The 25,038-nt window shown below is 41.3% G+C and overlaps 1 protein-coding gene across 5 annotated transcripts in view; it reads right to left on the bottom strand.

Annotated features, from left to right (window-relative positions):
• The window catches only part of MYO5A (myosin VA), a 195,605-nt gene extending 171,589 nt beyond the window's left edge, over window positions 1–24,016 (bottom strand). For 4 of the 5 annotated variants that reach the window (XM_059913278.1, XM_059913279.1, XM_059913281.1 and 1 more), the window contains exon 1: window positions 23,903–24,015. In XM_059913278.1, the coding sequence (XP_059769261.1) occupies window positions 23,903–23,929 (27 nt within the window). In that variant the 5' untranslated portion in view covers window positions 23,930–24,015. Of the gene's footprint in view, window positions 1–23,902 lie in introns of all 5 variants that reach the window. The other variant, XR_009500830.1, reaches the window with a different exon arrangement.
• Between the last annotated feature and the right edge of the window lie 1,022 nt (window positions 24,017–25,038).

The following is a 25,038-nucleotide window of genomic DNA, read 5'->3' as shown; positions in this document are numbered from 1 at the left end:
ATCCCAAATAGCTTTTACCAGTCAGAGATAGTCTCCTCGACTAACAAGAATAGGCAGGTATGTAAATGTGTTCATTATACTACAACTTATCCTACTGTGTGGTTTCCAAAATACTGGAGAAGGAAGGGATCCACTGTCTTCTCAGGTTGGAGCTAACCTACAGCTTGATCGCCTTGGCACTCTGATTAATAATCTTGATCTATCTAACTCTCTAGTCTGGAGAATTTCCTTCTAGAGGGCTGTTGTGGCTGACACACTCTGAGACCAAATATGCAGTTATATTTAAGGACTTATTCCTGAGTGCTTTGATATTCCTGTATTCTTTTTAGTCCTTCTAAGCTCTAACTAGATTAATCTTCTTAATATTGATATGATAATCACCAAGTTTCTGTACCAATATTGTTATTATAGAAAAATGGGATGTTTTGTAATTATAGTCAGATTCATTAACAACTACAATTGGTTTCTTTTTAAAGGAACACACAAAGGCTTTTGGTTCTCTTCAGTTAAATTGTCAAAAAATTGGACGTACTTATCACAGGGCATTGGTTGAATAACATATGACTAATTCATGCAATATAATACTCTGAAGCATTAAAAACACAGTGTAGAAGAGTATGTATTGGTACAGGAAAATGTTCACATGTACTCCTTGGAGAAATAAAAAATCTTGCTACAAAATAGTATGCACAAAATAAATCATTTTGCTAAAGAAAATATACACAGGAAAATGAGCAGACTTACATCAAATATTAAAAGTATCTAAGGATAGAGGGATTACATGCAATTTTTTCCTTTTGTATTTCTGAATTTCCAAAGGTTCTGCACTGAACATTATTTTTACTTTTTTTTTTTTTTTTTTTTTTGTAGCACTGCGTGGCCTGTGGGATCTTAGTTCCCCGGCCCGTGATTGAACCAGGGCCCCCTGCATGGAAGCGTGGAGTCTTAACCACTGAACCACCAGGGAAGTCCCTATTTTTACCATTTTTTAAAAACTTTATTTAAAAAAAAAAAAGCTCCCAAAGTAATTTTGCAAGTCATTTCTTATACTATTTCACACCTATTATTAGTAAAGGTAACGGAACATCTTTCACCATAGAAGACTCTCAATTAAGTTTTAATATAAGGGAGGCAGTTTTTCCAGTTGCCTTTAAAAATAGCAAAAAGATTTACTGGGTCACTACCATGTGCCAGGTCTTCTCACATATTCTATTAAAAGTAAAACATTAAGGACACCCAGGAAAAAAAGAGTGGCTGAAAATATGTCTACAGTAATGTCATCTTACAATTTTAAAAAGACTCACCACCACCGCTCAACAAATAATTCAATTCCATTAACTCTTACTGAGCGTTTCCTAGATGGCAAGAAGGAAGCATGGTGAACAAAGTCCAGAGTCAAGCAACGCTGGAACAGTCTCCAGCAGCAAGGTTGCTTCAGCGTCTGAGAGTGGGCTTCCACAGACCACCTGTATCAGAATCCCTTATGGCGCACTCGTTAAAAACAGATTCCTGGGACTCTCAAAACCACTCGCTCAATTTCTGGAGGAAAGACCCAGGAGTTTACGTTTTAAAAAGTATTTCAGTTGATTGCTACACATAGTAAAGTCTGAGAACTCCCCGTGTTGCAAAAGATCAAGTCAAGAGATTACAGTTAGAGAGATCACAAGTCTTGAATGTCAGGCTAAGGAATAAGTTAATTCTATAGTAGACACTTGGTGGGGCGGGGGGGGAGTTGGGGACCAGCCAGGGGTTTTGAGCTGGAGAGCAGCATGTTAAGATCTGTGCTTTGCCCAGAGATAAACCCACGCACCTATGGTCAACTATCTATGACAAAGGAGGCAAAGATATACAATGGAGAAAAGACAGTCTCTTCAATAAGTGGTGCTGGGAAAACTGGACAGCTACATGTAAAAGAATGAAATTAGAACACTCCCTAACACCATACACAAAAATAAACTCAAAATGGATTGAAGACCTAAATGTAAGGCCAGACACTATAAAACTCTGAGAGGAAAACATAGGCAGAACACTCTATGACATAAATCACAGCAAGATCCTTTTTGACCCAGCTCCTAGAGAAATGGAAATAAAAACAAAAAGAAACAAATGGGACCTAATGAAACTTAAAAGCTTTTGCACAGCAAAGGAAACCATAAACAAGATGAAAAGACAACCCTCAGAATGGGAGAAAATATTTGCAAACGAAGCAACTGACAAAGGATTAATCTCCAAAATATACAAACAGCTCATGCAGCTCAATATCAAAAAAAAAAAACCAACCAAATCCAAAAATAGGCAGAAGACCTAAATAGACATTTCTCCAAAGAAGATATACAGATTGCCAACAAACACATGAAAGGATGCTCAACATCACTAATCATTAGAGATATGCAAATCAAAACTACAATGAGGTATCACCTCACAGCATTCAGAATGGCCATCATCAAAAAATCTACAAACAATAAATGCTGGAGAGGGTGTGGAGAAAAGGGAACCCTCTTGCACTGTTGGTGGAAATGTAAATTGATACAGCCACTGTGGAGAACAGTATGGAGGTTCCTTAAAAAACTGAAAATAGAACTACCATATGACCCAGCAATCCCACTACTGGGCATATACCCTGAGAAAACCATAATTCAAGAAGAGTCATGTACCACAATGTTCACTGCAGCTCTATTTACAATAGCCAGGACATGGAAGCAACCTAAGTGTCCAGCAATAGATGAATGGATAAAGAAGATGTGGCATATATATACAATGGAATATTACTCAGCCATGAAAGGAAACAAAATTGAGTTATTTGTAGTGAGGTGGATGGACCCAGCGTCTGTCATACAGAGTGAAGTAAGTCAGAAAGAGAAAAACAAATACCATATGCTAACACATATATATGGAATCTAAAAAAAAAAAAAGGTTCTGAAGAACCTAGTGGCAGGACAGGAATAAAGACGCAGACATAGAGAATGGACTTGAGGATATGGGGAGGGGGAAGGGTAAGCTGGGACAAAGTGAGAGAGTGGCATGGACATATATACACTACCAAATGTAAAATAGATAGCTAGTGAGAAGCAGCCGCATAGCACAGGGAGAGCAGCTCGGTGCTTTGTGTCCACCTAGAGGGGTGGGATAGGGAGGGTGGGAGGGAGACGCAAGAGGGAGGAGATATGGGGATATATGTATATGTATAGCTAATTCAGTTTGTTATACAGCAGAAACTAACACACCACTGTAAAGCAATTATACTCCAATAAAGATGTTAAAAAGAAAAAAAAAAGATCTGTGCTTTGGGTCAGTGCTGCTTGTTACAGCATGAGCTGAAAAAGAGAACTGAAAGCACTGGAGAACCGAGAACAGTGATCTATAATAATGCCTCAAAACTGACCAAGGGAAGAATGAAGTGGTTCCCATCCCTGGTGCCAAAAAGAGGGGTGGGAGGAGGAAGCTCATGAAGAGTTACTGATGAATAAATAAGAGGATGTGAATGCCGAAATGTTAAATCCCAAAAATATAGATATGGAGAGGAAGATTTAGACAAAACTTACCAATGGTACTTTATGTCATTTTATTAATGCATTCATTCAATCATGAACTTGCTACTAGACCAAACCCTGGTCTAGATGCTGGGTCAAAAAACAGATGAGAACCATTAAATTATATGCTTTAAATGGACGAATTGTATTGTATGTGAAATATATATATATATATATATACATAGAAAATAAAGTTGTTATTAAAACAGAACAAACAAGATATTTTCCCTGTCCTTAAGGGGCTCAGAGAAGCACAAGGAGATAAACAACTGCACTGCAGTGTGGTAAGTGTCAGGACACAGGGGCATCTTAGGCAGAATGGGTCTGGGGGAACTAATTCACGAACAAGGAGTAGAGAAAGCAAGGCAAGGGGAATGCTGCAATGTGGCAAAAAGGCACCCTGGAGAGCTCTTGACTTAAAGTGAAGACCTGAATGCCTGGAGGGAAACACAAGAGATGAGGCAGGCCCAAGGTGAAGGTAGGTCAGGAAGAGCCCTGTGCATTACAGCCTCACTGCTCGAGGTATGGCCCTCAATCCAGTAGCACTGGTGTCACCGGGAAGTTGTTAGAAATACAGTCTTGGGGCTCCATCACAGATCTCCATCAGAATCTCCACTTTAACAAGATTCCCAGGTGACTCAGATGGACACCAAAGTTTAGGAAGCACTGAATTAATCAATCTATTCTCAAGACAAAATTCAATGGGGAATCACTGAGGAATTTCAAGCCAGAGAGTGACAGGATCAAATATGTGCATTACATAAAGATCACTCTGGTAGCAGAACGAAAAACAGATCACAGGAGGTAAGACCAAAAATTGCTTAGGAAGCTGTTTCGGGATCCAGGAAAGAAATAATAAGGGTCCAAATAGAGTAAAAATAATACCAGGAAACGGAAACTGATCAGTTAGGGTACAGGGGTGGGAATGCAGGAGGGGAGGTAAATCAAGATAATTTCTAAGTTTTGGTTTGGGTTAATGCTTTAGATGTTGATGCTATTCACCAGACAAGGAAAGCAAATAAAAACAAAAATCAGAGTGGCGAACATTTCTTAAATATGTACCAGGCATTCTTTTTTTTTTAATATTTATTTATTTATTTGTTTATTTATTTATTTGGCTAGACCAGGTCTTAGTTGCAGCAGGCAGAATCTTCATTGCCGCGTGCGGGATCTTCATTGCCGCGTGTGGGATCTTTTAGTTGCGGCATGTGGGATCTAATTCCCTGACCAGGGATCAAACCTGGGTCCCCTGCATTGGGAGCTCAGAATCTTAACCACTGGACCACTAGGGAAGTCCCTGTACCAGGCATTCTTGTAAGTGCTTTGCATGAACTATCTCATTTAATCCTCAAAACAACCCTATGAAGTAGGTATTACTGTTATCCCATCATATAGATGAGAAAACTAAGACAGAGAAATTAAGTAGCATAGAGAAATTAAGTAGCATGAAGAGGGAGTAGATGACAATTTCAATTTTAAATACACTAGGTTTGAGGTGCTTGTAAAGATGTCCATAAGGCAGTTGTCTGTAAGGATCTCAGTTTGTAAGGAGAGCAAGTAGGTCAGAAACAGATTTGGAAGTCATCAGCACAGGGTTGGTCCTGACTCATCAGGAGCAGATCAGGCCACAGTGGGAGAAAGTGTAGGTCAAGGACAGAGCCTAGGAGCACCAATCTCTAAGAGGCAATGAGAGGTAGCTAAGTTTATGAAGAAGACAAAGCAGCCGGATAGAACGGAGAATGATAGCTATAACTGAACAGCAACAATAATAACAGCTAACATTTATAAGTGCATAGTATTATGTATTTTTTATATGTTAAATAATTCAGTCATTATTAAAACCACATGAGGTAGATATTATTATCCCCATTATAAAAATGAGGAAATTGAGGCATAGAGAGATTAAGTGGCTTTGTTAAGGTCACACAGAAAATGAATAGTGAAGCCAGGATTCGAACCAGAATTCAAGCGTAGAGTTCATGCCTTGACAGCTATAATGCACTGCCTGACTTTCGGGTACTGAGAGAGGTGGAAGCATCTCTGTTCCGGAAGGAACAGTTGTAACAAAGTCCTCTGAACAGTATCTGGTCTACAGTAAGGCCTCAGTAAATATTAGCCATTATTATTTGTTAATTATACTGCCATGGAATCATGCATTTATGCTAGTCACAGCTTTTAGAAGAAAGCAAATGAAAACTAAATAAGGTAAAAATCTTAGGTTTTACTGGAAGAAGAAAAGCAAAGAACTACCAAGGATGCTAAGGCTTCGACTCAGTTTCCTACGTCTTCAATACCTAAGTTTCCACACAATCAACATTTAACCACATTTCTGGCTACCAGTCCTTAAGGAGGGCTGCTGTGCACAGCAATGCCTGCAGGCCTCACAAACCCCAAAACACCTTCTGGGAGCTATGAACATTCCATTCTACGGCACTGTCTTTAGCACTGGTGTGTTTTGTTCCATCTTAATTGCTTTAAAGCAGGTAGTTGATGCTGAAGGTCCCTCAGGTTCTTGACTGCCCACTGAAGGAAAACTCATCCTCTGACCACTCCAGACAAATGGTAGTTTGTTCTAATTAGAAGGGTATGTTGTCTATAATGAAATAACATATTTTCAGGTAATTTTCAAGTTAAAATTATATTGTTTATATGCTTAAGCCAGTAGCTTTAGGGACTTCCCTGGAGGCGCTGTGGTTAAGAATCCGCCTGCCAATGGGGTCGAACCCAGGGATCATGGGTTCAATCCCTGGTTTCACTGGGTTTGACCCCCGGTCCAGAAAGATCCCACATGCTGCAGAGCAACTAAGTCCATGCACCACAACTACTGAGCCTGCGCTCTAGAGCCCGCAAGCCACAACCACTGAGCTCATGCACCACAACTACTGAAGCCCGTGCATCTAGAGCCGGTGCTCCGCAACAAAGAGAAACCACTGCAAGGAGAAGCCCACATACTACAACGAAGACCCAACACAGCCAAAATAAAATAAAATAAAATAAAATAAAAATACTAATGCTTAAAAAAAAAAAAAAAGACTAGCTTCATAGATTTTTTTCTCTTTTTAAAAATCTTTTTAGGGCAGAGTCAAGATGGCAGTGTGGGAAGACACAGAGTATGTGTCTCTCCACAACTAGGGTGCCTGCCGGACGCTGGTGGGGGACCTCAACACCCAAGGAGATGAGAGGAACTCCCAAGCAAACCGGTAAGATGTGGGGGGACTGAGGAGGGAAGAGAAGTGGAGGCCGAACAGGAACAGCACCCCTGAGGGGTGGCTGAGAGTGGGGAGGGGTTCCCACGCCTGGAGGGTCCCTCAGGGGCTCAGATCAGGGAGCGTTTCCCCTGCCCAATCAGCCGGGTAAGTCTGCCCAGGTCTCAGGCCGGGTCTTATGCCCTCAGAGGCCCCTCCAGGCCGCGTTGGTCCTGGGGGCATAGGAGGGAGGCCAGGGAGAAAAGGAGAGGCAGAAAGGAGGGGCCCTCCAGGATGGAAGGAGCAGGAGAGGGCTGTACTCCCAGGTGGGGTCCCTGGGCCTCTGAGACCAGAGGCGGAGGCACGCCTGGGCCCCTTCTGTTCCTTGAGCCTAAGCCCCACCCCCACACCCCTCCCAGGGCCTTTTCCAGCCCTGTGGGTCCTAAGCATAGGCCCCGCCCACTGCCCAAACCCCACCCCTGCTTAGGTCCCGCCCTTCATAGACAAGGCCTTTTCCACCTTTTTTTTTCTCTCCTCTTCTTTTTTACTATTGTGGTTCTGTTTTACCTTCCAGTTGTTGTTTCATCTATATTTTAACTTTTATATTCTTTGTAACATATCTGTTAGTTTCCTAGTCTAATTTTATTTTTTACTTTGTTGTCGTTCTTTTTTTTTTTTTTGCCACCCTGTGCAACTTGTGGGATCTTGGTTCATGAGCTGAGGCTTGGGCCGAAGCTCCTGTGGTGGGAGCTCCAAGTCCGAACCACTGGACTAACAGAGAACCTCAGACTCCAGGGAATATTTATTGGACTGAGGTCTCCCAGAGGTCCTCATCTCGGCACCAAGACCCAGCTCTACCCAACAGCCTACAAACTCCAGTGCTGGTAGCCTCAGGCCAAACAACCAGTAAGACAGGAACACAATCCCACGCATTAAAAAAAAAAAAAAATGAGATGGCAAAAAAATATGTCACAGATGAAGAAGCAAGGTAAAATCCTACAAGTCCAAATAAATGAAGAAGAAATAGGCAAGCTACCTGAAAAAGACTTCAGAGTAATGATAGTAAAGATGATCCAGAATCTCAGAAATAGAATGGAGGCACGGATTAAGAAAATACAAGAAATGTTTAACAAAGATCTAGAAGAACTAAAGAACAAACAAACAAAGATGAACAACACAATAACTGAAATGAAAAATACACTAGAAGGAATCAATAACAGAATAACTGAGGCAGAAGAACAAAGTGAGCTGGAAGACAAAATGATGGAAATAACTGCCAAGGAGCAGAATAAAGAAAAAAGAATGAAAAGAATTGAAGACAATATCAGAGACCTCTGGGACAACACTAAACGCACTAACATTCAAATTATAGGGGTTCCAGAAGCAGAAGAGAAAAAGAAAGGGTCTGAGAAAATATTTGAAGAGATTATAGTGGAAAACTTCCCTAACATGGGAAAGGAAAGTCACCCAAGTGCAGGAAGCACAGAGAGTCCCATACAGGATAAACCCTAGGAGAAACACACCAAGACACATATTAATCAAATTAACAAAAATTAATTCAAAGAAAAAATATTAAAAGCAGCACGGGAAAAACAAAAAATAACATACAAAGGAATCCCTGTAAGGTTATCAGTTGATTTTTGCAGAAACTCTGCAGGCCACAAGGGAGTAGCAGGATACACTTAAAGTGATGAAAGAGAAAAACCTACAATCAAGATTACTCTACCGAGCAAGAATCTCATACAGATTTGATGGAGAAATCAAAAGCTTTTCAGACAAGCAAAAGCTAAAAGAATTCAGCCACCACAAAACCAGCTTTACAACAAATGCTAAACAAACTCCTCTAGGAGAGAAACACAAGAGAAGAAAAAGACCCACAAAAACAATCCCAAAACAATTAAGAAAATGTTAATAGGAACATACATATCAATAAAAACCTTGAATGTAAATGGATTAAATGTCCCAACCAAAAGACACAAACTGGCTGAATGGATACAAAAATAAGACCCATATATATGCTGTCTACAAGAGACCCACTTCAAACCTAGGGACACATACAGACTGAAAGTGAAGGGATGGAAAAAGATATTTCAGGCAAATGGAAATCAAAAGCTGGAGTAGCAATACTCGTATCAGATAAAATAGACTTTTATCTAATGGACAGATCATCCAAACAGAAAATAAATATGGAAACACAAGCTTTAAATGATACAATAGACCAGATACATTTAATTGATATTTATAGGACATTCCACCTGAAAGTGGCAGAATACACTTTCTTCTCAAGTGCACATTGAACATTCTCCAGGATAGATCATATCTTGGGTCACAAATCAAGCTTCAGAAAATTTAAGAAAATTGAAGTCATATCAAGCATCTTTTCTGACCACAATGCTATGAGACTGGATGTCAATTACAGGAAAAAAACTGAAAAACACACAAATACATGGAGGCTAAACAGTGCGCTACTAAAAAACCAAGAGATTACTGAAGAAATCAAAGAAGAAATTTAAAATATTCATAGAAACAAATGACAACGAAAACATGACAACCCAAAACCTACAACAGGCAGCAAAAGCAGTTCTAAGAGGGAAGTTTATAGCAATTCAATCGCACCTCAAGAAACAAGAAAAATCTCAAATAAACAATCTAACCCTACTCCTAAAGCAAACTAGAGAAATAAGAACAAAGAAAACCCAAAGTCAGTAGAAGGAAAGAAATCATAAAAATCAGAGCAGAAATAAATGAACTAGAAATGAAGAAAACAATAGCAAAGATAATAAAACTAAAAGCTGGATCTTTGAGAAGATAAACAAATTTGACAAACCCTTAGCCAGACTCATCAAGAAAAAAAGAGAGAGAATGCAAATCAATAAAATTAGATATGTAAAAGGAGAAATCACAACTGACACTGCAGAAATACAAAGGATTATAAGAGACTACTACAAACAACTATATGCCGATAAAACAGACAACCACGAAGAAATGGATAAATTCTTGGAAAGGTACAATTTTCCAAGACTGAACCAGGAAGAATTAGAAAATATAAACAGACCTGTCACAAGTAATGAAATTAAAACTGTAATTAGAAATCTTCCAAAAAACAAAAGTCCAGGACCAGATGGCTTCACAGGTGAATTCTACCAAACATTTAGAGAAGAGCTAACTCCGATCCTTCTCAAACTCTTCCAAAAAATTGCAGAGGGAGGAACACTCCCAAATTCATTCTACGAAGCCACCATCACCCTGACACCAAAACCAGAAAAAGATATCACAAAAAAAGAAAATTATAGACCAATATCACTGATGAACATAGGTGCAAAAATCCTGAACAAAATACTAGCAAACAGAATCCAACAACACATTAAAAGGATCATACACCATGATCAAGTGGGATTTATCCCAGGGATGCAAGGATTCCTCAATATATGCAAATCAATCAATGTGATACACCACATTAACAAATTAAAGAATAAAAACCATAGGATCATCTCAATAGATGCAGAAAAAGCTCTTGACAAAATTCAACACCCATTTATGACAAAAACTCTCCAGAAAATGGACATAGAGAGAACCTACCTCAATATAATAAAGGCCATATATGACAAACCCACAGCAAACATCATACTCAATGGTGAAAAACTGAAAGCATTTCCACTAAGATCAGGAACAAGACAAGGATGTCCACTCTCGCCACTATTATTCAACATAGTTTTGGAAGTCCTAGCCACAGCAATCAGAGAAGAAAAAGAAATAAAAGGAATCCAAATTGGAAAAGAAGAGGTAAAACTGTCACTGTTTGCAGATGACATGAAACTATAAATAGAAAATCCACCAGAAAACTACTAGAACTAATCAATGAATTTGGCAAGGTTGCAGGATACAAAATTAATGCACAGAAACCTCTGGCATTCCTATACACTAACAACGAAAAATCAGAAAGAGAAATTAAGGAAACAATCCCATTTATCATTGCAACAAAAAGAATAAAATACCTAGGAATAAACCTACCTAAGGAGGCAAAAGACTTATACTCAGAAAACTATAAAACACTGATGAAAGAAATCAAAGATGACACAAAGAGATGGAAAGATATACCATGTTCTTGGATTGGAAGAATCAATATTGTCAAAATGACTATACTACCCAAAGCAATCTACAGATTCAATGCAATCCCTATCAAACTACCAATGGCATTTTTTACAGAACTAGAACAAAAAATTTTACAATTCATATGGAAACACAAAAGACCCCGAATAGCCAAAGCAATCTTGAGAAAGAAAAACGAAGCTGAAGGAATCAGGCTCCCCAACTTCAAACTACACTACAAAGCTACAGTAATCATGACAGTATGGTACTGGCACAAAAACAGAAATATAGATCAATGGTACAGGATAGAAAGCCCAGAGATAGACCCACGCACATATGGTCACCTAATTTATGACAAATGAGACAAGAACATACAATGGAGAAAAGACAGCCTCTTCAATAAGTGGTGCTAGGAAAACTGGACAGCTACAAATAAAAGAATGAAATTTGAACACCACCTAACACCATACACAAAAATAAACTCCAAATGGATTAAAGACCTAAATGTAAGACCAGACATTATAAAACTCTTGGAGGAAAACATAGGAAAAGCACTCTATGACATAAACCACAGCAAGACCTTTTTTGACCCACCTCCTAAAGTAATGAAAATTAAAAAATAAAATAAACAAATGGGACCTAATGAAACTTAAAAGGTTTTGCACAGCAAAGGAAACCATAAATAGATGAAAAGACAACCCTCAGAATGGTAGAAAATATTTGCAAATGAAACAATGGACAAAGGATTAATCTCCAAAATATACAAACAGCTCATGAAGCTCAATATCAAAAAAACAAACAATCCAATTAAAAAATGCGTGGAAGACCTAAATAGACATTTCACCAAGGAAGACATACAGATGGCCAAGAGGCACATGAAAAGATGCTCAACATCACTAATTACTAGAGAAATGCAAATCAAAACTACAATGAGGTATCACCTCACACTGGTCAGAATGGCCATTAGCAAAAAATCTAGAAACAATAAATGCTGGAAAGGGCGTGGTGAAAAGGGAATCCTCCTGCACTGTTGGTGGGAATGTAAATTGATACAACCACTAGGGAGAACACTATGGAGGTTCCTTAAAAAACTAAAAATAGAACTACCATATGACCCAGCAATCCCACTACTGGGCATATACCCTGAGAAAACCATAATTCAAAAAGAGACATGTACCACAATGGTCATTGCAGCTCCATTCACAATTGCCAGGACATGGAAGCAACCTAAGTGTCCATCAACATATGAATGGATAAAGAAGATGTAGCACATATATACAATGGAATATTAGCCATAAAAAGAAACGAAATTGAGTTATCTGTAGTGAGATGGATGGACCTAGAGTCTGTCATACAGAGTGAAGTAAGTCAGAAAAACAAATACCGTATGCTAACGCATATATATGGAGTCTAAAAAAAAAAATGGTACTGATGAACCTAGTGGCAGCACAGGAACAAAGACGTAGACATAGAGAATGGACTTGAGGACATGGGGTGGGGAGGGGGAAGCTGGGGCAAAGTGAGAGTAGCAGCGACATACATACACTACCAAATGTAAAACAGCTAGCTAGTGGGAAGCAGCAGCATAGCACAGGGAGATCAGCTTGGTGCTTTGCGATGACCTAGAGGGGTGGGATAGGAAGGGTGGGAGGGAGGGGATATGGGGATATATGTATGCATATGGCTGATTCACTTTGCTGTAAAACAGAAACTAACACAGTATTGTGAAGCAATTATACTCCAATAAAGATCTGTAAAAGTAAATAAATAAATAAGATTTTAAAATAAACATAATCAAATAATGATGATGATAAAAAAATAAAATAAAAATCTTTCTAATTCATTTATACTTTCTGGCCCAGATTCACCCAAGATCAAGGAGAAACAGTGAATAAGAGCAACAATAAGGAAAATTGTCAGAAAAAGGAAATAGTTTAGATTTCCAAAAGGTTAAGTTTTTGAAATAAACTTATATAGTTCTACTCTTAGAGGATTTTTCAAAACAGAATAAAGGTACTGGATGGCAGAAAGCATCTCACAGAAGTGGGACATCTGGTCATCCTAGCCCTGAAGCAATGTACATAAAAAGTGCTATTTTTAAAATGAAATAAATGTGAATACCCTATCTTGCATAATTGTAAACGCGAACCCTTGCCAGGGAAATGTGGAATCTAAAATTGACTAAAGCTGACTAATCCAAGCAAAGATTTATGTACAATAAATGCTCATCATAGTACATTTCTTATTACAGTGAAAATACCCAACAGTAAATAAATTATGGTACACCCAGATGATGGAATATTATGCAGCCATTAAAAACATTTTCAGTGAATATTTTATAGGACTTCCTTGGTGGTCAGTGGTTAAGACTCCGCACTCCCAATGCAGGGGGCACAGGTTCAATCCTTGGTCGGGAACTACAATCCCACATGCCGCATGGTGCAGCCTAAAAAAATTTTTTTTCATTAAAAAAAAAGAATATTCTATAACATAAAAATTATCACAATATATATTAAGCTTAAAAATCATAAAAATTAACATTATGAATATAGATAAAAGACTTGAAGTAAATTAATGGTTGAAAATAATCATCTCTGGATGGTATAGTTTTTTAAAAAATTTTCTTCCTTTACATGTTTCTTTTTTTATTTTTTAAATTTTATTTATTTATTTTTGGCTGTGTTGGGTCTTTGTTGCTGCGCGCAGGCTTTCTCTAGTTGTGGTGAGTGGGGGCTGCTCTTCGTTGCGGTGCACGGGCTTCTCATTGCGGTGGCTTCTCTTGTGGAGCACAGGCTCTAGGCGTGCAGGCTTCAGTAGTTGCAGCATGTGGGCTCAGTAGTTGTGGCTCACGGGCTCTAGAGCGCAGGCTCAGTAGCTGTGGCACACAGGCTTAGTTGCCCTGCGGCATGTGGGATCTTCCCGGACCAGGGCTCGAACCTGTGTCCCCTGCATTGGCAAGCTGATTCTTAACCACTGCACCACCAGGGAAGCCCCCTTTATATGTTTCTGTATTCTCCAAATTTTCTACAATATATCATTCCTATAAGCAGAAGAGGTATTACTGAAAAGGCAACTTTTTTTTTTTAAGTTTTTGGCTGTGTTGGGTCTTCGTTGCTGCGTGTGGGCTTTCTCTAGTTGGGGCGAGCAGGGGCTACCCTTCATTGTGGTGCGCGGGCTTCTCACTGTGGTGGCCTCTCTTGTTGTGGAGCATGGGCTCTAGAGCACGGGCTCAGTAGTTGTGGCACACGGGCCCAGGCACTCCGCGGCATGTGGGAACTTCCCGGACCAGGAATCAAACCCCTGTCCCCTGCATTGGCAGGTGGACCCTTAACCACTGCACCACCAGGGAAGTTCCCTGAAAAGGCAATGTTTAAAAAGTTTTTCCAATTAATCTCCATTTTTAACTCTTTTCCACTTTTTCTTACCCTAATCTAACTCTTAAGATGTAGGGCAGTGGTTCTCAAGCAGGGGCAGGGGGAAAGGGGACTGCTCCCCAGGGAACATTTGGCAGTCTGTAGACAGTATGGATTGGCTGTCACAACTAGGGGTGGGGGATGCTACTGGATCTAGCAGATAGAGGTTAGAGATGAGGCTAAATATCCTACAACATGCAGGACCGGCCCCCAGAAAAAAAGAATAGTGCAGAGGTTGAGAAATCTTGGTTAGAATGAAGAAAATGAGTATAAGCAGGAAGATTGGGTTAAAATACAATATTAACTCTAGTGGGTTTAACTTTCCATTTCTAAAATAAGATTTAACAAATACACATTCTGAATTGATGAAAGTTTAGTCCAGGTTTTGACCCAAATTTCTTACTATTAAGATATACTTTTCCTAATTTTGTGGAAAATATCTCTAGCAGTTCTGCTCCCAAACTGAGCATGATGCTTATCAAACTAGAAGATTTTTTTCAGCTTGAGCATAGAGAGACCAAATCTGTTTAAAAGTTTTTTAAGTACTGCTATAAAAATGTTTTAAAGTGAGCTCATATGCTTAAGGGAATAGCTGATTATCTTATTGTAATCACTCCAGTATGATAAGATGAAAAACTAAGTTCTAACTAGTCTAGTCTAATTAGTCAAAACTAGTCTAACACAAAAGTGTTTGTTTGAAACATATACACACTCACATACACAGAAAATGATTTATGTAAACTCACACAAAATTACTTCTATTTTGTGATGTCAGATTCAGGGAATGGTAACAAAGCAAGAATATATAGCTTTGAGGAAATGAAGTACCCTCCTCAATCTAAATTACTAAATAATTCACTCCATAAGAAATTTGGTTATAACAAAGCACAACAGAGCATTAGGAGTGGGTACATGAACTACAGTCAGTAGTACAGGATCAAGAAGTAAATGACACGGTGGAAAGTAAGAGAGCAAAAAAAAAAGATTAGAACACTGTAGATGAATAATGGATGATCTGAACAGTCAAAAGGAGGAAATAAGAAATTTTGCAACTTATCCTTGGGTGAAAATGGGGTAAGAGAATAATGTTTGCATACAAGGATGTGAAGAAAATAAGGGTAAATAAAATGCTGAGGAAATATGGCAGAAAGAGATCAGAAGGAAAGGTGACATAGGGTTCAGAGCCCCCTAATTAAGACTGAATAAAAAATACTTTTTTATTATTAGTTAGACGTCTATTATATTATTAGATAGATGATTATTTTAATCATCTATCTCTGATATGCTTTTTTTTTAATTGAAGTATAGTTGATTTACAATATTGTGCTAGTTTCAGGTGTACAGCAAAGTGATTCAGTTATATTTTTTTTCCAGATTATTTTCCATTATAGGTTGTTATAAATATAATTCCCATGCTATGCAATAAATCCTTGCTGCTTATCTATTTTATATATAGTAGTGTGTATCTGTTAATCCCATACTCCTAATTTATCTGCCCCTCATATGCTTTTATCAACATTTGCATTTGATTCTCCATGGCCTTTTTTTTTTTTTTTTTTTTATTAAAAATGATTCTCTAGGGGAAAGATATCCAATGTCCTCCTAGTCAAAACCCTCCTATTCATCTTCTCAAAAATCAGAAAAGGAGAGGCAGAACTCAGTCACTTTGTCACTTTTGGTGACTGATTCATAGTGGACATTGGTTGAGGGTAGCTGTTTTGTTTTGTCTCTCTAGCACTGTTCCTTCTGACAGGAAACAGCTTTCAGCCACCCCACCAGGTCTGAGTAGGACTATCAATCAGGATGCCCCATCCTCCCTCTGGCCTCTGAGATGACCAAGACTGGACTGCTCACGGTCTCCCTCCCACCACCTACTCGGCACACAACCACAAGCAAGGACAACCGGAATTCCTCTACCAGGCTCTCTTCCTCCAGGCCCAGAGCTAGACCATGTGGTCTGCAGGTGCCAATGACCCTGAAAAGAGCTGTCCTGAGGGTGAAACCAATATCAAATAGCAGTCTGACACGAAAGCCAGTGACAGAGAGCCCCAGAGGTACCATGTCAGAGCCTTGAATCTAGCCATGCCTGGGCTTTCAGGGCATCTAAGCAAAAAAAATCCTTTTTGGCTTTGAGTTGGGTTTCCATCACTTCCAACTAAAACAGCTCTGGCTGGTAAATTGTTTAACACTGTCAAAGAGAGGTTCGGAAAGTCGGTGTATCAGAACTATGATCCATGAAGTAGCCAGACCCTTTCTATTTATCTATCACATCTTAGCTGATATCATAACTTGAGATAATGAGTTTCATATGTGTAAAACAATGGTTAGAGTAGAAATTCATTTTAAATGACATATTTATTTATTTCAAGAGCTAACAAGTATCCTTACTAAACTGGGATTTGATGTTATAAACTTCTAATCTTGGTGTTAAATAAATACTTCGCCATTTTCCCACTTCACCTTCATCTTTCTGAAGAGTCTGTCCTTTTAATCTGCCTAGCCTCTTCACTGCCCTGATCATTTTATTTCTCCCATTCTGAAATTCCTTCAGAATGTATTTATCAAGAGAAAACCCCGGACTTCTCTGGTGGCGCAGTGGTTAAGAATCTGCCTGCCAATGCAGGGGACACGGGTTCGAGCCCTGGTCCGGGAAGATCCTACATGCCAAGGAGCAACTAAGCCCGTGCGCCACAACTACTGAGCCTGCGCTCTAGAGCCCGCAAGCCACAACTACTGAGCCCACGTGCCACAACTACTACCCGCGTGCCTAGAGCCCATGCTCCGCAAAAAGAGAAGCCACCACAGTGAGAAGCCCGCGCACCACAATGAAGAGTAGCCCCCACTAGCCGCAACTAGAGAAAGCCCACATGCAGCAGTGAAGACCCAACGCAGACAAAAATAAATAAATTTACAAAAAAAAAAAAAAAAAAAAAAGAGGAAACTCCAACCACATACATAGGATTCCTGGCCAGGACAATGCATGTTTTTGTATGAGTGACTAAAGAGAGACAAAACTTGTCTTTTTTTTATGTCCCATCTCCCTCCAGTCCAGCACTGTGCTCACATTTTTTTTTTTTTTAACTTTTTAGCCGTGCCGTGTGGCATGTGGGATCTTAGTTCCCCGACCAGGGATCGAACCCCCGCCCCCTGCAGTGGAAGGGCAGAGTCTTAACCACTGGACTGCCAGGGAAGTCCCTGTGCTCACATTTTTGAACACAGCAGCACATTGGGCCAAAGGAGGTAGATAGACGATCTTCATGAACACTTAGGAGTGGATAATGCACTTTTTCCTTGATTTCAATCAAGTTTGCAGCCATTATTTTGAAACTAAAGCATAATTACATCATCCCTAAATTCTACAATTGGCAAAAAGCCTCTGTGGTACACGGAGATGTTTAATGCAAATGGCAGCTGGTTAAGGAGACTTTCAACCGAGAAGGGCTTTGAAGAGAAGTGGAGACTGTCTGAGGCATGAAGAAGCTGGGGATAAGTTTCTGCAAAGTTTTAAAATCTCTATCAGCACAAACCCAGACGGACATTACTACCAAGGTAGATGAGGCAGGAGAACTGTTAAAGGGCAGAACTAACTAAAGGGCATTTTAGCACACTAAGGACCTAAGGAAACAAGGCATCAAAAGCAGACACCATTAGTAAAGGTAAGGCGGTAAGTGTGTGAAGAAAAGATTAAATAAACCACTTAAACTCCTTTCCAACTATTCCCACCTCCCACAGTCAGTGAAACTCCATGGGAGTCACACCCAAGGTCAAGTCTCTATATTCAGATATCAATACTGGTTGAGCTAAGGTGGAATCATAACATACATTTTTGAAAACAAACAAACAACTCTTTCCTCTGCCCCAGCGGGGAAGCCAACTCCAGTAAACGCTTTGAATAAGCTGGGGAAGAGAAGGAGCTAAGCACCAACGAACTTTTGAGGGGGATAGAAATGTTCCATATCTTGTTTGTGATGGTGGTTACACGACAGAATATATTTATCAAAATTCATTAAACTGTGCACTTAAAATGAGTGAATTTTTTTTAAAATATTTATTTATTTATTTGGCTGCACCAGGTCTTAGTTGTGGCAATGTGGGGTTTTGGTTGCGATGGTTACACAGGATCTAGTTCCCTGACCAGGGATCAAACCCAGGCCCCCTGCATTGGGAGCGTGGAGTCTTAACCACTGGACCACCAGGGAAGTCCCAAAATGAGTGAATTTTATTAAATGTAAATTATACCTCAATAAAGTTAATTAGAGAGAGACAGAGATACAGAGGCAGGAGCTAGAGGGAAGGGAGAGGACAACCTCCCCAGGTAGACAAATGGAGAAAGTCTGGGAAAACTACTGTAGGACAGGACACGCCTGTTGGGGTGGAGTGGTGTTGCCCACACAATATTTCACCTAGGGCCAGACCTTATTCCATAGATCAGCCAGGAGTTTATACTTCTGATAATACCTCATACTTCGTTAGGAATTACCTAAAGTGGAGACAGATAAATCCAATCCATCCTCTAGTGGGCCATGTACCCCTAGATTCTCCCGATGGAGGCAAAATTCATGATAAAGTGAAGAACACAGAAGCTAAATTACCCTCCTCTCCCATAGTCTCCTATAGAAAAGTTATCCCCCCCACTCCACCTCAACCTTTTGGAGGTTGAAGTTAAATCCCTGGAACCCCATTCAGACCTTCCTCCAGTATACCCTTACTTCGAAAAGCTAAAAGCACCAGGAAGATTTAAACTGTTTATGTGGCACTAGCAACTCTCATTAAAATTATAACTTTTCTGTAATCTTTTAGCCACTGGGCAATACACTGAACTGTCACACTTCAGTAAACAGTAACAAATTTCAAGAGGAAATCACAACCATTCTGCTTTGCTCAAACAGTCTAAAGAAGTATTTCTGAGCCACTTACAAATTCCAGAGTCAGCAAAAATTCATGATATAATGAGAATTAACTTCCAGTTTCCAAAGCTAGAGCCACTGGTGTTAACTTACACTAGTCCCTCTCCTTCTCTTCCTGTATCTCCTCCATCACAAAGATCTGTCTCTCACACTTTCTGCCTGCACTTCAATCTACCAGACTTTCATCACTTTCCATTTTGTTTCCTACAACAGTTTCCTTGGTCTCCCTGGCTCTCAGCTCTCTTCTCTATTACTCACCCTGTTCAACATGCCTGAAAATGTGCTTACTTGTTTAACCACTCCGTTATACCTTGCTTCATTCCTGCAAGTGGACTAATCATCCCAAACTATTATTTTCTGTTTCTCTCCTGTTTAAATATTTTTTCATCCATCCAACAAATATTTAATGAGCACCTACTATGTGGAAGACATTGTGCTAGGCTCTACAGGAGGTAAACAAACCCTGACCAGCATCTCAGGGGGCTTACAGTATTGTGGGAGTGGCTTACATATATACAGATAACTATAATAAGATAGAAATGTGTACAGGTCATTAAGACAGAGAACTGTCAGCTGGATGTCAAGTAAAATTAGAATTGGTAAAGAAGAAGTAGAATATGAGACAAAGAAAAAGCTACAGAGGTTTCCAACCTGAGGGACTAGGAAAACAGCAGAGCCATCAACAGGCCAAAGGACATCAGGAAGAAATACAGATAGAAGGAGCATGACAGGAGACTTAAGAAAAGTGAATGTACTTGCCAAAGCCCAAATCAGGGCACATAAGCAGAGATTTCTGTTCTGCTTTAAGATGTTGGGAGCAGTCTAAGAAATGCAATTTCAATGCCAAAATATTAGAATTTCCAGGATTGATGATTTAATTGGGACTATCCCAGAAAAAATCTAGTCCATGCGGCTTCAGTAGGTATGAGGAAATACGGTGGGAAAGAAGATTACAGATATACAATCTACTGGCCTAATAGCTGTTTCATCTAAGGAAAGTGTACTTGGCTTCTGGAGTGAGGGTTTTAGACTGTTTCTGTACTGTTAGAAAATTCAGCATCCTGACATACTATGGGACTCCTAATTAAACTTCAGGTAATCTTGGCCATTCTACAGCATTTATGTGGTACCCATGGTGTCTGGGAACTTCATGTGAGGACGACTAGGATGCCATTTTATTGCTATTGGTGATCCATCCAGGTCTAATTAATAAACCCTGCTCCACAAATGCTGAATCCTTTGAAGTTGCTGAAATTAGCTACAAGTGATGTCATCATTCAGACACCCACTGGAAAGTCAAGACCAGCAAATATTTTCAAAATCAGAAACAATAAGATGTCACAGCCACCTTCAATTCTTTCAGGAACAAGTCAGGTGGATCTAAAAATAAATCAACGCACAACTCTGTGATTATACTAAAAACCTTTGAATTGTACATTTTAAATTGGTGAATTGTACATTATGTAAATTATATCTCAATAAAGCTGTTATTTTAACAATCAACAAACATGTTTTAACCAAAATGTTAGTTTCCAGAAATGTTATATCCTAGGAACCAGGCTATTGCCTTTAAAATGTTTATACTGCTGCAAAAATTTACAAAAAGGAAGCCCTGCTGAATTGCTGTGACAAAACCATTATCATTTTAGCTAAAAAGAATAAACTGAATGGTCTTTTGTCTTTCACTGTAATAGGAGCTGACTTCTATCACACATCAAAATCTGCCTTTACGCTCTGAACGACATTTTTAAAAAGGGCACTTTTCAAATTTAACCACTATGTTGAATACCATAATTATGGCACGGCACTATTATATCTTTCCTTGTAGTCTACCCCCAGAACTTCCTTCCCTATAATCCTCTGCAAGGGGAAAATCCTTGTGTTTATATACAATTTTTTTTTTAATTTTATTTATTTATTTATTTTATTTTTGGCTGCGCTGGGTCTTCGTTGCTGCATGCGGGCTTTCTCTAGTTGTGGCGAGCGGGGGCTACTCTTCATTGCGATGCGCGGGCTTCTCATTGCGGTGGCTTCTCTTGTTGCGGAGCATGGGCTCTAGGTGCACGGGCTTCAGTAGTTGTAGCACGTGGGCTCAGTAGTTGTGGCACGTGGGCTCAGTAGTTGTGGTGCACGGGCTTACTTGCTCCACCATGTGGGATCTTCCCAGACCAGGGCTCAAACCTGTGTCCCTTGCATTGGCAGACAGATTCTTAATGACTGCACCACCAGGGAAGTCTAATCCTTGTGTTTAATATCCATTTATATTACCTCTAATGATTTCCCTATCCCTCTAATAATCACTACCCAAGCTTTTATCTCTAGAATCATTCCAACCTTCTCATGTCCCAACCTGTTCCCTAACTTCTACAAAGAAATACCATACCAGCTGTCTGCCTGCTGCTGAGGTAACAGCAGGTTATTTATGCCCTTGAAGATTCAAAGTGGGCCAAAACTATAAGAAGCAGGCTGTAAGCTCGAGGGAAAGGACTGTGTCTTGTTTATGTTAGAACCTCTCAACATTAAGCAGAGTACCTGGCACCCAGGAGGTGCTCAATAAATATTTTTGTCCGCCATTAAGTTAAGGTCCATTCACAAAAAGAATGAGCCAACAAACAAACCAAGTAACCAGATTATTCTTAGGTATAAACGTATTTAGGAGAAGGCAACTTAAGCTCAACCTCCCTACTGATGTCTAAACCAGTTTGTCTTTACAATGAGTAGAGTATGAATTTTAAAACAGATTGTGATTGTGACCAAAGCCCAAAACCTTAACAATTTTAAAAATCACAGGATCTTTTAAATTTTTTTCTTGCCAATTATTTTGGGAGAAAAAAGAAGATCCAAAATCCAAGAGCAACGTATTATCCAACCAGTGTCTAGTTAAGCAGCCTACAATTAGGCAGCTGAAGGATGGACTCCTCAGGCAGTGAAGAATGGGGTCTATACAAAGTAACTAAGGAATATTTACAGACCATATCTCTTCTTGTGAAAATGACTCTGATATTTCTTTTTTTTTTTTTTAAACATCTTTATTGAAGTATAATTGCCTTACAATGGTGTGTTAGCTTCTGCTTTATAACAAAGTGAATCAGTTATACACATACAATATGTTCCCATATCTCTTCCCTCTTGCATCTCCCTCCCTCCCACCCTCCCCATCCCACCCCTCTAGGTGGTCACGACTCTGATATTTCTTAGTACCCACCTCATACGTTTATTATGAGGATTAAATGAGTTAATATTTGTAAAGCAGTTAAAACAGTACTTGGCACATAGTTAGCTTTATATAAATGTTTGTTTATAAAGTAACTTTGGATCAATTTCCAATTGCATTCAATCGTACATTAGAGATCTACAATGCCTAAAGAATTATCAGGTTTAGAGAGAAGTTTCAATTGTGTAGTCCTCAAATCTGCAGCTGGAAAGAGAGAGGTCCCAGGAAATGTTTCATGCAAACTCATTTCATGGTTGAAGAAATATACCTCATATTTGTAGAGAAATTCACAGGTTACGAAAAGCATTCCCATGTATTATTGTTTGATCCTCACGACAACAGCCTTGTAAGAGATGTAGGGCAGGTATAATTAACTCCATTTACAGATGAGGAAACTAAAGCACAGAGGTTAAGTGATTTGCCCAAGGTCACACAGTAAGTGAAAAGGCCCCGGCTAGAATCAAGGGCTAGAATCCAGGTCTCTTGATGGCGGGTCCAGACCTCTTCCTTCTATAACATGCTGCAACTTGAGCCCTGGGCTTACTTGGGTCATATTTGGAAGCAGTGATTATGAGACCATAAATGTAGACTTGGCTGCAGATGCAAACTCGAAAAGTTAAGGTAATTCTGTTAACTGGAATTAGAGGTAATTAATAGCTGGCAAAACATCTACCTACACAGGAGTGAGAGTATAAAATGCCATGACTACACACAGTCACAAAGGGCACCACACACTGTCTTGAAGGAACAGTTCTCCAAACTATGCCATTCAGAGATTACCAGCCCCAGAGAATACTGGTGTCAGTATAAGAAGGAAAGGCTGCCACTTCCCTTAAACTAAACCCAGAAGGAAAAGGCTCACCCCAGAGGATGGTGAAGACATGGAGCCTAACAAGGCTCTAAGGGATTACACGCAGATTGCAAACTCCCAGCGACAAATGAGTACCGACCATCCCAGTGAATCAGCTCGCATTTATTCGGCTGCATCTTCCCCAGGGGCTCTCCACCCCAGAGTAGCAATCTGAAATCGGGCAACTAAAGGTGAAAATCGACTGGCGACCGTTTGCAAGATTCCATATCTCACAGAAAGGTTGGCTGGCGATAGAAGTGGCACCGCATACCAACACCAGACGTTATTTTAAGCGCGTGTCCCCAGGGGAGGGACCGACCATCTAATCTGTCAGATCTAGGATCTCCCACCAGCCAGGATTTTTCCTAAAGCAAGACGGAGGGCTGAGCAATCCTGGCCCAGGCTCGCCCTACTAAAGCCACACAGACCCGCTTTCCACTTAGAAACCCGCCCAGGCCAAGAAAGGTGGCAGGGGCCAGAGAGGCACCCCGAGGCAGGCCTCCCTCCGCCGCCTCAACCATCAACGCCCGAACAAGGAAGGCGCCTCTGCGGGCGACCGGCGGGCAGGGCGGAGGATTTCGAAATGCTCGGAAAGGGGGTGGTGCCGGAGGGGTCGGACTGGGTCCCCGCGCCCCGGCCCCTCCCCGGCCTGACAGCTGGCGGCGCCGTGCCGCGCGGCCCCCTCCCCAAGGCGCGGCTCACGGGGCGCCTTACCTTTGTGTAGAGCTCGGACGCGGCCATGGCGGGCCCCGCGGCGCCGACGCCCCCCGCCTGTGCGGAGGCCGCACCTCTCCTGGGCGGCTGCCCGCGCCGACTAGGAAACGCCGGGGCTGCAGCCGGCAGGGAGCAGGGCAGGGCCGAGCGGAGCGGGGCGGGCCGCTCCGGGCGGGGCGGGGTGGGGCGCCTCAGCCGCGGGCGGCCAGCGGGGGCCTCGCCATCACTCCCGGGCTCGCCGCGAGCAGTGTCGCGTGCTCGGCGTGCCCGGGGTCCTCGGGGTCGCCGCCGCTGCCACCCCGACAGCCGGTGATGCTGCTGCCGCCGCCGCCGCCGCCGCCCTCGCCCTGTGCATTGTGGGAGCGGGAGGAGGCTGCGCTCCAGCGCTGCCACCGCAGCTGCTCCGGATTCTCTCGGGCTCACGCTGCCTCCCATCGGCTGCGGGCACCGGGCATCATCAGCCTGTCAGCCAGCGTCGCCGCTGCCTCCTCCCGCGCTGCCGAGGCCCAGAAGCCCGCCCCAGGACACCCGCTGGCCGCACACCGCCCCCGGGATGCCCCAGACCCCAAGCGAGCCCTGGACCGTGCAGAATAGCCCAGCCCCCGAGAGGGGCAGCGATATAGGTGTCACTCAGGGTGTCCAGGTAAATGGGAGTCTGCAGGCTGCTTTTCCTGTGCTTCCAAACATTTGTAGGGAAAGGATATGGGGAGAGGCTTCTTGGAAGGCCACGGAATAACCTAGAATTCCAGGAGAGCCTTATTAGCAGTACACGTCTGGGAGTGAGCGAGGACGGAGAATCTGAGAGAAAGAGTCCCTAAGGTCACTCTGAACACCTCGGCACCTGCCGTAGGGTCGTTTCGTGAAGCCAGAGCGTAGGGGCCTGCTTTGAGCTACAGAAATTTAAGTGCACCTGGTAACAAGATGCCCCCAGGGGGCGGCCCTAGAGCCTCCTTCTATCCTAGGCCTGCGCCTTCGTAACCTTCTGCCCCGGCCCTCTTTATCTAATCGCTGTTATCCTTGCACTTCAAGCACAAGAATGTCATCTTTCCACCCCACCCCGATGCCGTCTTCCTGCTCTACTTCTTCCCCACCCACACTTTCATTCCGGCTTAGCTGATCTCCATTTTTTCATCCCA

This window comes from Balaenoptera ricei, chromosome 2 (assembly GCF_028023285.1).
Source record: "Balaenoptera ricei isolate mBalRic1 chromosome 2, mBalRic1.hap2, whole genome shotgun sequence".
Classification (NCBI taxonomy): Eukaryota; Metazoa; Chordata; class Mammalia; order Artiodactyla; family Balaenopteridae; genus Balaenoptera; species Balaenoptera ricei.
This window is presented reverse-complemented; position numbering and strand designations above follow the sequence as displayed.